The sequence below is a fragment of the Haliotis rufescens genome, unplaced genomic scaffold, assembly GCF_023055435.1.
Source record: "Haliotis rufescens isolate VD_foot unplaced genomic scaffold, xgHalRufe1.0.p SCAF_31, whole genome shotgun sequence".
Classification (NCBI taxonomy): domain Eukaryota; kingdom Metazoa; phylum Mollusca; class Gastropoda; order Lepetellida; family Haliotidae; genus Haliotis; species Haliotis rufescens.
This window is the reverse complement of record NW_025964013.1, coordinates 4,128,621-4,144,047: the sequence shown is the minus strand read 5'-3', so window position 1 is coordinate 4,144,047 and position 15,427 is coordinate 4,128,621. Positions and strand designations below refer to the sequence as shown.

Sequence of the window (15,427 nt, the reverse complement as noted above, 5' to 3'; positions counted from 1 at the left end):
TTTGATTCAAGTATGAGTTTGTTAGAACATTTGTTCTGATTGATATAAAGTGAACCATATTCCTGCCGAAAAGGTGTATGTCTGCGGATTTAAACCCAGTCTTAACTGGCCTAACCTTTCGTGTAATAGGTGTTGGGTATCGGACAATTGTCACATAAATGTATCTTTGTAAAGGCAGGACAAAGGGCTTTGTCGGTACCTTAAGGTGCATTAGAGATCAGATTGATTTGTAAGAGTGCAGACTTCATGCCGCTTGGTTGATTATTTGTTGATGTATTATACCAATGATTTGTTAGACAATTTTGCAAAAGATCTAACATTGCGCTTTGATTTCTTTTAGCGAAGGCATATTCATGAATAGGCCACCATCTGATAATGATGACATTAAATCACCAATCCAATTGCTGATTAATGAAACGTCATCACCTCCCATAACTAAATGTTCTCGGTGATATGTGAAATTGGGTACTCCAAGCATAAGGCCATGTTGGTTTGCTGATTGTTCAGCTTGACTTATTCAACATGAAGTGAAGACAGAAAACACATTGCTGCGAAATTAGTTTATTATCACGGAAAAAAGATGGAGTGAAGCATCCAATGGAAATGTGGAGACATCCACTGAAATATAGAAAATTGAATTATATTCTATACTAGCTTCAGGGTTGTGCTGCAATGATGACGACAAACAGATTTGTATAACACTGCAAACACGAAAACGTCGTTTTTTTCCGTATATGGTCATTGGACGGATAAACGACTAAAAATTCATTAAAATTGATTAATTGGTCAGCGTCTAGAAAGTGTCCAGAAAAGGGTCGAGTTTTTCAAGCGTAAAATGATCGGAAAAACGATGCTTTTTGCTCCGCCTTGTACAACTGTTAACGGCCAATCAGATGGCGCTGGTCCCCCGACGCACGTGATGTCCAAGGCTTCCTTTCGGAAGCTTTAGGTTTCGTATTTCTGTCATGCCTTGCTCTAGTATCTGTCGCGCGCAGTGCAGCGAGATTTGCTGATAAGCTAGTTTTAGGATATGTTACATGTTAATGGAATTCAGACACGCGCCAAGAAGTCAAACCAAACAATGTTACTAAGTTTATGTACAGTTACCCCTATCGGATAATGGGTTGTGTTTCATTTGGTTATAACAATAACTAATTTTTTAATGTGAAGTTTACAAGATATACGACTTGGACGCGAGGTCGGTCACATGACGTTCTTCACGTGACTGTATTCTTGAAAAGGCGTAAACACTGACTACTTCCACATTCCTTGGGAAAACCCTTGGAATTCCCTGGTACGAATTCATACAGAAGCGTGGTTGCAAGCCCATTTAAGTAAGGATACCCTCGCTACAACCCATCCCAGAGAGAAAAAACACGAAAAAAAATCCAAACTGTCGCAGTGACAATTTACAGAAATCTATGATTTTACCTTAGTATCTATTTGACACATCTTCACAATCACCTTTCAATGATCGGCCAATTGATCAGTGATGCCAAAGGCTTGAAATAGCCACAGGTTAATTAACAACTTCGAAAATATCTCCCGTCACGTTTATCGTGTTGGCCATTTTGACGTATTGTACTTGATGTAAATGTATTACGACGCTCTGTCATTGTAATTGACTTACTGAGGTAATTCTGTAAAAGATCTTCTCATCTAATGAGGATATTGTTTGGAACTTATTTCTTGTAAACATACTAAGACATATGTTCCTCGCTTTGGGGGGAACTATTTTATTCCGGGGTGGCCCATTAAATCTAGTAGTACGTCAAGGCACCATGCGTGATCTGTTATTTTATTTGTTTAAATTACGATTTGGGGCGTTAATAAAATACACTGACGCAAGTATATTCTATTCAAATCAATTGGATAATTGAATATGCTTTCTTTTACATATTACATAACATCACTGCACAAAATATGAACAGTTGCAGTAACACACTACGGTAATCGCATTAAACATCATTTTCAACTGTACAGTATTTCAGTATTTCAGTTATATCATGGTGTATCAGACTGATGTGCGATAAAAATCCGAAGTGGTTCAGGTCATCAAATGGGTGTTCGGGAAAAGGTGAGCGTATCCTGCCACACAAGTGGCACCCGTCACAAACACATGCAAGGACAAGTCAATTGTTCACCTGAACAAAGCACGGAAACACACAATGATGCCCGTCCTCAGTTTTACCGAGCATGTAAATTATTTTGTCCGTCAAAAACATGGACGAGTATAAACAATATGTTCATTCACGTAATACATGTCATACATTTGACAAAATGTATTGACTCGGAGCATTATTGTTAATCACAGCGTATGCAGTTGAACTCATCACCCATCCCATTATTGATAACCCTTCTTGAAAATCTATAAAAAATCACAAGCTGCAACACTCTATCTTTTAACTGGCATGTCAGACTTCTATTTCATTACTCAGTTTTATTTGCACGGATTACTATGGAAGGGACATTGTCTCGTTGTCGCATCGTCGCATTGACGCCTTTACAAAAACAAGCAAAACGTGTCAAAATTAACAAAAGCGCGACAATTGGCCATTTGTCGCATTGTCGCGTGTTCGCATTGTCGCTCTTTGATAATCCTTTTCTTTATTTTTTTACAAAAGGGCGACGATGCCGTAACGCGACATTTTCAAGGTCAAAATATGTCTCGTTGTCGCATTGTCGCCCCATCACAAATGTGTATAAAAGGCGTTAAGTTCAGTTATTGTTACAGTTAGGAAGTTCAACCTGATAAATGTAAGTCTTGAGATGAAAACACAGGTCCGTCCGCGAGTCAATAACGTTTTATTGTGAGCTCTTCTCTAAAAGTGCTTAGTGTCCAACTCCCAGTTCCAAACACGTAGTACCTCCTCAATAATCCACATACCTCCAGTGCAGTGGTCTTCCGGAAGATCTTACTCTTGACCGTATTAGACAACTGAGTGCACGCCTGACCTATGACCTCGTTGCAACCCTCGTGATGCGTTTGCCGAAGGGAGAGGTGTAGGAAATGTGTGCTCCAGCCCAGCGCAGAGCTCGCGACACACTGTATACTGATGTATACAGTATATTGCAGTTGATATACTGTATACTGCATGTGATACTTACTAGCGGAAATGTTACAACTTTCAAGATTCAATAATCAATTTGCATATATTTCATATACAACAGACCGTCGTCATATATCACTGGAATACTGCTGAGAGCGGCGTTAAAACAAATTGTTTTCATAATGGAGCGCTGCAGTCATTTAAAAAAGAACCGTATACATATGTACATGTAGTACCAACTCACTCTATTTGTTTCGATTATTCAGCAGAAAATATATTATTAACCAGGTCTTTGGGAAAAGATATCAGATTTTTATAAGCAGCCACATAGGGATGATAAAGGACCCCTCGCTGATTAGGTTCTTGTTTACTTAAGAGCAGAGTTGGCCATGTTAGATGATATAACCAAAATCCGGGAGCTCCGGCGGGGGGCAAGCTGGTCTTGTTAGTTTATGGTATGAGCTGTGACGTTGACCCAAGAGAATAATGTAAAACATGAGACCAACTCAAGTCTATAATGATTGGGAAAGTCGAGATTTCCACAGCTCTAGCCTGAAATTAAGAATTGTTCTATGCTCCATTTAAAATGTAAAATTTTCATTTTGTAGACATGGATGGACCAACCAGGAAAGAAATTGATGGAATATTAATATCACATGTTACCACTGATCCAGTTAAATTCATCACACAATAATAAATTAGTATTTGACATTACGGCATTTGATTATTAGGGCATGATCATGTACATGTTCACTGTAGTAATGTACACACCAGTCAACTTGATTATAATTTTTATCAAAGTGTAGCGCGGCATCAACGATTACTTTATTATATCCTCACTTGTCATCGTTGTATTGGCATCGAACAATGGACGGCAATTCGAAATTCTTATGGATAGCTTCAATAGGGACAGCGCCGGTGTCAGTACAATTTTCCTAGTTAAAATAAGTATCTACAAAATATAATCTGAAGCAGACAAGAACAATATTTTTTTATTAATGCTTACTTTCATGGATAGAATTAAGGCAATCTAGGCTTGCCAAATCGTTCTAGACTTGAGCTGGATTCCTTTTAAATTTATTCTGTATGGTCTGGGAGACGAACGGGCGTCAGTATAGCATGGAGAACTGGGACAGCCTTAATCAGTGTAATCGGATATGTTGTGGAGTTTCGGTTTTGGGCTGTTTGCTGAATATATAGAATTGCGGGTTATGTATACTCTGTATTCTTTCGTCATGGTAGCATATATATTTTCTATGTTGCTTTTTGAATTATCCGCAAATAATGAGAACTACAATGTAAACCTCTCTCTGGAGATATGCAATAATACTACTGAAGGGCATATCTGAAAAATGGGACTTCTCGACAAATATTTCTTTCTGAAATACTACCCGTTACAGGCATTCTGATCATTATATCATACTTTGTACAGTTTAAAAGTCAAATAATGGCAAATTGTGTATCTTTCTACATTTTGAATTAATTATATTTTCTGAAATAAAACCTTAGCATCAGATAGTGATATACACGAATATGATCTATACTATTATAAATGAATTATCAATTTCGTATTATGAATTAGATAAACAGAAATATGATAGTAATACAAATAATTTTAATCTATTCCTGTGAATAGGTAACGAGAGATCTAGGCAACGCACTAACGTAGCAATTTATGAAAAATGAAATATTAAAAGTTTAGGGGTTTGAACATGCACATTGAATGACAGGGAAGAAAGCAACGCAATAATTAAATTATGAATCAAATTATGTTATAAATATAACAGAATATTTAGAAAATATAAGTTTAATCTCTCATTGTTGAAAGGTGTTTAATGATTATATAGATTTTGTTTGATTGTTTGTTGTTTAACGCCGCACTCAGCAATATACCAGCTATATGACGGTGGTTCGTAAATAATCCAGTCTGGACCAAACAATTTAGTCATTATCATCAAGAGCACCGATCTACGCATTTGGGATACGATGACATGCATCAACCAAGTCAGCGAGCCAAGTCGCCTTCGTACAAGCATGGGTTGTTGAATGCCTATTCTAACCCGGATCTTCACGGGTATTTTTTTAAATAATAAGGTACAATGAAATTCTGTATATGTCCATAATAAGTGTATATAAGTAGATGGATAATATGTCCATACACGCCAAGTAAATGGTAAATGCATTAATTTAAATACAAATGATTCAATGATGCGTTCTTTCACAAGTCCATATTTCAAGGCATGTATTTGATATTCATAATAACTCCACAAAAGCTACACAATGGCAACAAAACGGTACCAGCATCACAGATACCAATAATACATGAGATACATATAATTACTTTAAAGTTAAAACATGTATCTAAATAGAAAATTAGAAGGATACACTTCCGACATTTTTCGTATTTTGTTTTCGTTTGGAGAGAGAAGTTGTGATTGGTATCTGATGGGTGCAAACAGGTGTTCCCTTCCGCCCAGGCCTTGCGGCAATGCTATAGCCCAAAATGAAACAAGCCTTGTTCAACAGGTTCAGACTCAAATTTCTATCCCACTTGGGCTCCTTTTAAATTTAAATATAATTTCTCGTGTCGATATGTGTCAGAAGAAATGAAATATTACAGCACTGGTGAATAGGTTATATGCGCATGTCAGCGTCGATCCTATAATATCCTTTTATGCAAAATACATATATACTGATGAATTAAGGTAGTAATACTACGCAAATATATGTCCAGATGCATACATCAGTATCATCTCGTGATCTTTATTCGTGCTTTGGGCCCTTTTTCTACCGGAGATTCTGGGGTTTTACATCACACCAGTTAGCCAGGTCCAAATTCAAGTCATAATTTCATGGTCCGTCTTGTATGTTGGAAACCAGTATCGCAATATGGCTAAATATTGCTGAACGTGGTATTAACCCGATTACTCACATAATTATTCCATTTTCTACAGTCATCTACGAACACTATCTTTAAGGAGGTATATCTGTATCATCCAAATGTCCATACATATATGTCCACATTTATATGTATAAAGCAAGTCGTCCTGCACTCTTCCTTAAAAAATAAATGCTAAGCATTTCCTCTGTATGGAATTATAAAATGTAATATCGTTTTAATGTAATGCTGATGCGGTAAACGTAGAACAGACCTAATGCTAGAATAACATCTAATTTCTGAAATGAACATATTTTACAGAAAAAAACAGTTGTTTAAACAATACTTATAAAATATAAGAACAAGGAGCCAAGAGCCAAATATTGGGCTGTGTTGGACATATTTGTTTCGGGGTCTTATGACAGACAAACCTGATGCCTTTAAGTATAAAGATAAGTAAGTATAGATGTTGTACATATTCAAATATGTTCGTGATTAACCCAACCTTGAAAAATATTGAAAGATGAGTGGTAACTATTTATGCCATTATTTCAAATTAGAATGAGAGCACATCAGGAAAGCATGGTACTTTAATATACGTATCTTGTTAACCCAATATTCTTTTTTAAGTAAGAGCAGCATGTATATCGAGAGTATAGGTTTGTTGCGTGACTTATCACACAGTACTTTCAGAAAGTGTGCATATTCTGTTTATCGGCAATAAATAACATAAGACGATTCATACGGGTAAATACGATTTACTTCAGAACTAGTATAGATTATTTAAGGTTAGGGGTAAATGTATGGAATTAACAGAACTTTGGCCGGGTTTGAAGGATTTGGGTCCTGGCTTGGGCTTTGTGTTGGACGTGTAGACGGCATTTCCAGGTTTGACGTATCAATGACAAAAATGATGTCAGATGCAATTCTCTGCCTTTTCGGGTGAACAATTGGCTTGCCTTTGGATGAATTTGTGGCGGGTGCCACTAGTGGATCGGAATGAGCTCGCGTTTTTGCGAGCATCCAATGTCATCATTTATTATGATGAATCATGAAACATGCTCCTGATGTTGTCGCAATGGTGCAGTTGGCGCTACTTTTGGCAAGGGTTTCTCATGATAATGGAAATGCTTATGTCGCTTTTGTTGACCGATAAACATGAAAAGATATAATGTTAGTGTATATGGTCATGTAATTAAGAAACAAACGACGAGTGGGAGTTGTTTATTGTACGATAAACAACGACCGAGACTCGTTTTTTTCTCTATGAGATATCAACATTACGTACAGCCTCTTTTAGGGTGTTAAATTAGGAAAAAAATACACGCTTTACAATATTTACCCGTACTTAAATAATGATGATTCCTTGAATAGAATCCGACAGCGGCCATGCTAGATGAATCCATTTTAGGATTTGAGTTTGGTCCCGCATATTCTTACAATTTTCTCGTCAATCATCTGTACCTTTTCTCCCAATACCGATTGTCATATCACTCTCACTTTCGGATTCTCCAGCAACATTTATTGGGAACAACTCACTAGACACATACCTCTCAAAAATAAGGTCAAATTTACAAATTTTACTTTTCAAGTTGCGAGTGCATGTTCGAATCTCAATAAATGACGTCATGATAGAACAATGTTTTATCGTGAAATAAATATCGCTTCCTTCTTTGTTCTTTGTGGTTTATCGCGTAGCTATCTTATATCATCAAATGCCAATTTCTAATTGCTTTATCATGACGTATCCGTGTCATGTAGCAATAACATACACAAATATCGTTGACTTCGACGTTGAATAGTGTCATGAAATACGATTATCCTCTTGTGTGCAATATTTCTGGTTGATAAATCTAACATATTCTTACTTTAAGAATAGCGACTATACATTATTATATATCCCTTATCAGGTCTCTGTAACATTTGCAAAATGATACAAACATAAAAATACAACTGAACCCAAATGTATGTATGTTTTAATATCCTTACGTTGCTGAGTGCAGCATTTAACAACAAACAAACAAAACTACATAATATCTTTAAGAATTATGTTAACAATTCCGATGCTAAAAATAATCTCACAATCTCCATACCTCTTTCTCTCTATGAAAACATAATAACTTTTTTTTAATAATCTGAAGGAATAATAATGGCAATACTATCATAATTATCATCATTATTTATGTTACTTATCCTCAAGTGAAGTAGTCCTCCACACTATACATTCAGTGAAGAAGCCCATGAACATATGAACTATGTAACATACATTCATGGAAATTAGATGAACAGTTGAAGTTAGCAAATGATATTATTCGGTCGAACGTCTGTCAGCCATCTATTCTATTCATGAAGAACATTTCACGTGGGACCAACAGAGGGAATTAGGACTATCGACTTGCTAATTTTTTTTTATATTCATGCCAGCTAATTTTTTTTTATATTCATGCCAGCTCAAACAATCTATTGGCTTGATTTATTGTTATGGTATCCACAAAATAAGTAGGATCCGATTTTTTCCGTTTTTGTTGAAATAAAACTGAATAATATTTGCTGTTTACATATCAAAGTTTGCCAAATTGTTACAAAATGTTTGCCCACAGCAAGGCTACGTATCCCAAACATATTGTGCTAGGCACAGTATCACTGGACTGAGGGAGGGCGGTATTCCTCCTTGTGGGTCACCTGCTTGGCCATATGGGACGGGAAAACTGCAGGGGGTGAGGGCAGTTAAGTTGATGGTACAGACAGATAAGAGAGATCATTTTACAAATGTGAAACCTCAGTCCACAAAGGAAGAGGCGAAAGCTGAAACTTGATGAGGTTTACAGAACAAAGGCAGTTATTTCTAGTTTCTTACTGACTCTCTAAGATACATTTAATAAAACAATTAGTGTGTGTGTGTGTGTGTGTGTGTGTGTGTGTGTGTGTGTGTGTGTGTGTGTGTGTGTGTGTGTGAGAGTGTGTGTGGTAGAAGAAGAATTGTACACCCTAATAATGGCTACGTATGTAGTTGGGGTAGATATGTTGAATGCCCGGCCAGTATGACCTTTGAGTCAGTACAGTTTCAGTCATTAAAATGCGTAAAACAGTATTTGAGTGAAAGAAAACACTATAAGTGAGTGAAACAAAAGACCTCAGTACAGGCACACCCAGTCCCCCAACCCCAAGTCTGCATGTATAAATACTCAAACCTGCCACATCCTCAACCACTTAACTTACTCACACAATCATCTGACAACATGTTCGCCAACCCTCGTATCACAACGCATGCACGCATGCACGCACGTACGCACGCACGCACGCACGCACGCACGCACGCACGCACACACACACACACACACATCACATTCTTCTTTCCCCACCATTATGTCTACGTCAGCCATCATGGATCCATGCGAATGCTTTCATACATAATCCATCCCCCCACCATTCCCCACCATCCATCGAACTAGAACTATATCCGCCCTCATGTATCGGTATTCGTGCTTTCATACACACATACACCCCCCTACCATTCCCCTACATCCATCGCAGTATAACTATGACTATAACCGCCTTCGTGCATCCGCACTTATGTTCACATTGCATTGCATATGCATCGAATTACACGTTTAAAATATCGTAAATATTTTACAACATGTACATATTATATATCAGCAAACACAGATTATTATAACGCAATAGATTTCATCCGTCAAAACATCACAGAAAGAGGGGCAGCCTGGAATTTTACAATGGCATCTGAATGCACTAAGACGTTCAACTGGTCAGGAGGTGAGAGTTGCGGAAGATTACGGTAAACTTCAGTTACAGATCTCCATTACGAATATCTAAAGTATGAATAAAGATTACAGCTTGCTATGACGTGTACTTCATGCCTGCAGAATTAGCAATGTCCTTAGCTCTAAATTGTATGTCTAAATGCTTATGTAGACAAAGACCCAAATGTATATAGGCATGACCATATTATATTCTACGCAAATATCACCACATTTAAAAACAAAGCTAGATTGAGTCTTTGAAGGCCATTAAGAACTGATACACACAAGGAAAATATTTATGGATGTCAACGGAGGAACACTGCGTTTCGGAATATATACTTCCACCTTCATCAGGTGCATATTATTAAATGCTATGAGGCAGAGAACATATATTTGTACCTGTAAGAACAACAAAAGTAAAAAGATAGCAAAGAAGGGAACGCAACAAGGGAAGCCAACAGATAACTGGCATGGCGCTGATTACCCCGCCTCCCGTTTGCCCATTGTCCATTTCCCATTACCAATCATTCATAAGTTAAGTTTTGGCTTTAATTTGTCAATTGATAATCAACCATCAACGTCTATTATCTCCACCCTAAAAATATGTAGTTTACTGAGAAAGTGGTATCCAAATATAATGTGTGTTACTGTTGACCACTTTCTTAAAGGCATTGTTGGTTCAAAGCTTTCGGTCATAGAAGCCGTGCCATTTTTCTCTTGTCAGAGGAGTACACAAAGTATACGTCATCTGGACTAACATTTTTGGTTCGGTGGCTGGGTTAGATCGCCAACTTTGTGTTCTGGCGATTGGGTGCCTCACTCAGTGTGGGTTCAAATCCCGGACGGGACTCAACCGAAGAAAGTACGAGAATCTGTACTTTACTCAGAAAGTGTTATCCCAATTATAACATTTGTTGTCAAGAAAACACAATAAATATATATTCGGCTTTGGATGGGTAATGATATCACAGACATATACGGATATTGATGATTACTTGGAGGAGCTTCGTAACGCACGTCTTCTCAATTCAGGGATTGGTAAATCCAAATATGTGTGTGGGCGTGCGTGCGTGCGTGCGTGCGTGCGTGCGTGCGTGCGTGCGTAAATGTGGGCCTGTTAGATGTTACATAAAACATTCATCTTGAGCGGGATGGTAGTTCGAGTTGGATTAGCATGTTAACTATATGATCTTCTTTAGGCAGAGAATGCCGCGCATGAATGTATTGATGAAATTCCTAGGTACATGGGGCCTTTTCGTCCCCAGGAATACCCACAGTGGAGACTTCAATGGGGATAGGGTGTACACAATGTGCTACCTGGTAGATTGTGTGTCATCAGACCGGACAACGTTGGTCTTTGACTGATTGTGGCGTAAAACACACTTATTCATTTACTTATATCGGAAATTGAATGTTCATCTTAATTGTTATTGTTGAACATGTAATATATTTTTAAAGAAATAAAACAGTGACATAATAACTACAACTTTATGTGAGCGCGAGTAGCTTTTTTGGAATGAGATGAATAAGTCTTATAAAGTTGTAAGCTTTCACAACCGTGTAACTATGAATTGACTTTATTAGGTAATCAAAAAAATAGCCAAATTTCATACGATTTCACTTGTCCACCATCTTGGATGCAAGGCGAAAACATTTCAGCGCGTTTGAAGCCACTGAGAATGCCCCCTGCAGAGTTGGACGAACATTCTGCGGTGGCGCGGCTGAGTTGACCAGAGGCTATCAGCAGTATTTCCTGTCGAGGTTATTTAGGTCAGTTGTGTGTGTGCGTGTGCGTGTGCGTGCGTGCGTGCGTGCGTGCGTGCGTGCGTGCGTGGGGGGGGGGGGGGGGGGGGCGGCGGCGTGGGGGTGAGATTGGGGGGGGGGGGTAGATGATAGATTTAGCAACAAGTAAGGTCATCTTGAGTGGGAGGGTATTCGCAGATGGATTAGCATATGAACTATGATTCTCTTTAGGCAGAAAATGAGGATCCACGATGTTCGACCTGGTAGAAATGTGTTATCAAACCTCACAGCCATGTTTCAGAGTACAGGGTGTCATTAGATAGAAATAAACTAAGTAATAATAGGATTACCAGAAAAACGGGGTTTTACACACAAGCCAATAAACTTCGCTCATTAACACCAGAGTAAGTCAGTACAAGATTGAAAACTGCCCCATGATTATGTATGACATGCTTGTCGGGTATTGCTACCTATATATGTGAAAACAAAGTTATTAAAATGAAGAGCAAAACTGATGAAAGTTAACAATAAACGTGTATACGTGTTATATCGTCACTGCAAAAATAATGATTGTTTGTCTTTAGTATTAACATTCAAATACGTTATATATGTATTAGCGATATTGTCTTTGTTCCACCGGTGAGTCAGCGTTAGCCGTACTATCTCGTAGTATAATTGTATTTCTGAAGACATCACGATACAGTTTTTACGATGCATCACGTCTGCACTAGCGCTTGATAACAGCCTTGTGTTTGGGTGTTTCAGTGGTTTAAATCGCTGCTCTTGATATTGTTGATTAAACTTTGATTCTATGAACAATATAATGTTATGTGAGAGGTTGACTTTAGAACGGTAACATACTAATAGTATATAGGATGACATAAACAGAACAATGAGAAGTTCGTCCAGATTAGTGCATAGGCAACATTTAATAATTAAAATAATTACATTCAACAACTCCCCTTTTAAATCCATTTTCCTGACTTATAAGTAAATGCAAGAACAATCGGCCGGAATACAATGTATAGTTCTTGTCCACTCCCATATGACTATATAGCATACAATAAGCTATCGGGTCCCGTTTAGATCGGTTTGGGTGGCATCCTAGATAGCCATAGAATAGTTTCATCTTGGAATCTCCCATATCACTGGGGATCCTCTTCAATTTAAATGGAGTTACTCGTTACGATTCCGAACCTTCACGTGACTGTGTTTATGAACCATTGTCAAATAGTGGTGACATTAAATCTAGGAAACAATACGCGAAATCGCGCATGCACAGAACGGAAAATTTGGCCAAGGCATTAAGTAATCCGCATGCGCAGAACGATTGATTTCAGTACTTCCGCTAAGCGCTTCGAGTGCAGCGTCAAACGCGGGCCTGTAATCTAACACGCGGGGACTGACCAATGAAATCTGAGAAGTAGAAATACCGGTAGACGCTGTTGCTTGATTGACAATGTCAATCAAGAAAGGGAGGAGCTTAACGCTATCGTTCTCTCCCAGTAAATTCCGATGTCAAATAACGACGTTATTAGGACGGAAAAACGATGGTTTGAAAACGTCCAAATAACGTCGTTTTTCCGTCCAATGACCATATACGGAAAAAAACGACGTTTTCGTGTTTGCAGTGTAAATTACTTCTATAAGAGACATTCTGGGCAAGACGTATATTGCTGCACATATATTTGAATAGCCACAAAGAACAAAGAAAATTTGTTTCCAGAAATGTGAAAAACGTAAACATCCAGAGAATGTGAAATTGTTCCCAAGTTAAATCTTCGGATTGAGAAGCAGCTAATTTTACTGTTAATGTAAGTTATAGCTATACAATGGTAGTTCTGTCCACTATACCAACAGTTTCGCTTATGAATTGATGAAACAAGTCAGAAATGAAATCATCAAACTTGTCCTGATGATAATATATGCATCAAAACAATCGTATGTACCACGAGACTGATAATGTTGTGCATCTATTTTTAGCTTGACTGTGATGAAAGGGCTCGAAATCATGTGACGGTAACATGATCGCACCTGATCGACTCATATCGCTGAGCGAGGCAATATCACTATAAAATTACCAAGACATGGTCATTTGACCTATCCATGTCGTCAAAGGTAAGGTTTAATTTTAATGTATTCGGATCGTTACAAGTCACGTAATCAGAAATACTTATTAGGGTCTCGAAAACCCATAATATGAGGAAAAATCATAATTCCTTGTTTCACACAATTTGAGTGGTCTGAATATTTGAGCTGATACATTTATACAAGTATTTCTAGATGCTGTTTTGAAACAGAAACATGTTCCATCCAATTTACGAAGGAATGATGGCTTCCGAATTATGTAAATCTTACAACCTATTTATGAAAGGCTTACCTGTATTAACCTGAACAGCAGGTATACGATCCCACAAACTCTGAAACTTGAAGATTGTCACATTCCTCGACCAGCGTCCCAGTACCACAAAGTGAATCCACTAGGTCGTTGCGGACACATCGTTGTGTACATGCGGTTACTGTGAATCAATATGAGAAATTGGCCATCACAGTTTAACAATGATCACTCTCATTGTAAAAAGTTGTAACCCCTCAAAGGAACTATAAATACCAGACTACAATGCTAGATAAGTGGAATAAAACAGAAAATGAGAATGATGTGAGATCCCTCTACATCGAAGTAATCCAAAGATCGGTCATTTTATAAATTTAAAAAAAAAAAATGCCTAAGCTATTAATATTGTTACATAACGTAATCGACGACTGCCCAAGCATAAACACGCCAAAGTTTTAAAGAATTCATGCCATTACACATTGTAAAGCTCTAAATGTAAAGTCTGTGTAGCAAACAGACCAAAAATACACACAGAAAGTTTTGTCCGCGACTTCTGGCAGAGTTGGTCCAGACGGAGTGGTCGGTGGGATTGTAGGCGGCTCGGTTGTAGGGGCGTTGGTTGTAGCCTCAGTGGTCGGTGGGGTTGTAGGCAGCTCGGTTGTAGGGGCGTCGGTTGTAGCCGCAGTGGTCGGTGGTGTTGTTGGCGGCTCGGTTGTAGGTACCTCTGTTGTCGTTGTCGTTGGTTCAGGTGTTGTGATTGGCTCTGTCACTGGATCGACTTGACAGCAGTTAGAATAGAAGTTTTCAGCCAGTTTACACATAAATCTAATGTAGTATCTGCGGAGGTAACTGGAGCTTTTGCAATACCTGTCGTATCCTTTACACGTTAAACTAGCCCATCTTCGAGGCATTCGAGACATTGCCTGTTCGCACAAGGGGCTCCTATCATCGCTTGACTCACAGCGCTCATTGACTTTTCTGGCAAACCGACACACCAAATTTGTAGCCCAAAATCTGGTGTATCTGCTACTACAGAACTTAGAGACGGCAGCCGTTATGTCAGAGCATTGAATCTTCTTCAGGGCCGCCCGGAAATTTCTCTGATCCTTCCTGCATCCGCTTCTGACAACCAGAACAATGCCTCTGGCATACCACAGTCTTCTCCAGTAGGTGTTGGAACACTCCGAATAGCTGCTGGCTACTCCGTACAACTCTTGGATGTCATCATCACCTACCTGCCTCGAGGAGGAAAGTGGGACTGAACACGCCAACAGCAGCAGAACAACCACGAGATACGTCATCTTGGATCCGAGGAACAGGCGGTGATGTGATCCCGTCAACTCTTTTTTATATAGGCCTGTCCTGCAATAGATCTGTCTTATTGCAGCTGTCGATACAGGCGATGGTAAACAATCACGTGTCAGTAGGGCAGTAATTGGGCACGAACTTAGGTTACCTTACTATCACATATGGTCAGTTTCTGTAGATCAGTAGGGGTGAGAAAAGCGTTTAGCCTTGTGTAGTCATGTATTGACGTCAGTGATTAACTACTTATTTGGGATAGAGTGTCGGGGAACCTTTGCTTTGTTACAAAAGTGTGAGAAATGTATGAAATTGACTTTGCCTGCCATAGTTAAAACAGGTTTCCTGAATCATAATT

General features: G+C 38.5%; 1 protein-coding gene across 1 annotated transcript; it reads right to left on the bottom strand.

Moving 5' to 3' along the window:
* Window positions 1-545: 545 nt before the first annotated feature.
* LOC125371617 lies at window positions 546-15,085 on the bottom strand. The gene is made up of 3 exons (XM_048380595.1): window positions 14,300-15,085; window positions 13,813-13,951; window positions 546-618 (listed from the first exon to the last, which is right to left on the bottom strand). Exons 1-2 carry the CDS (start codon window positions 15,066-15,068, stop codon window positions 13,818-13,820), a joined length of 903 nt encoding a protein of 300 aa, XP_048236552.1. The 5' UTR covers window positions 15,069-15,085; the 3' UTR covers window positions 546-618; window positions 13,813-13,817.
* Between the last annotated feature and the right edge of the window lie 342 nt (window positions 15,086-15,427).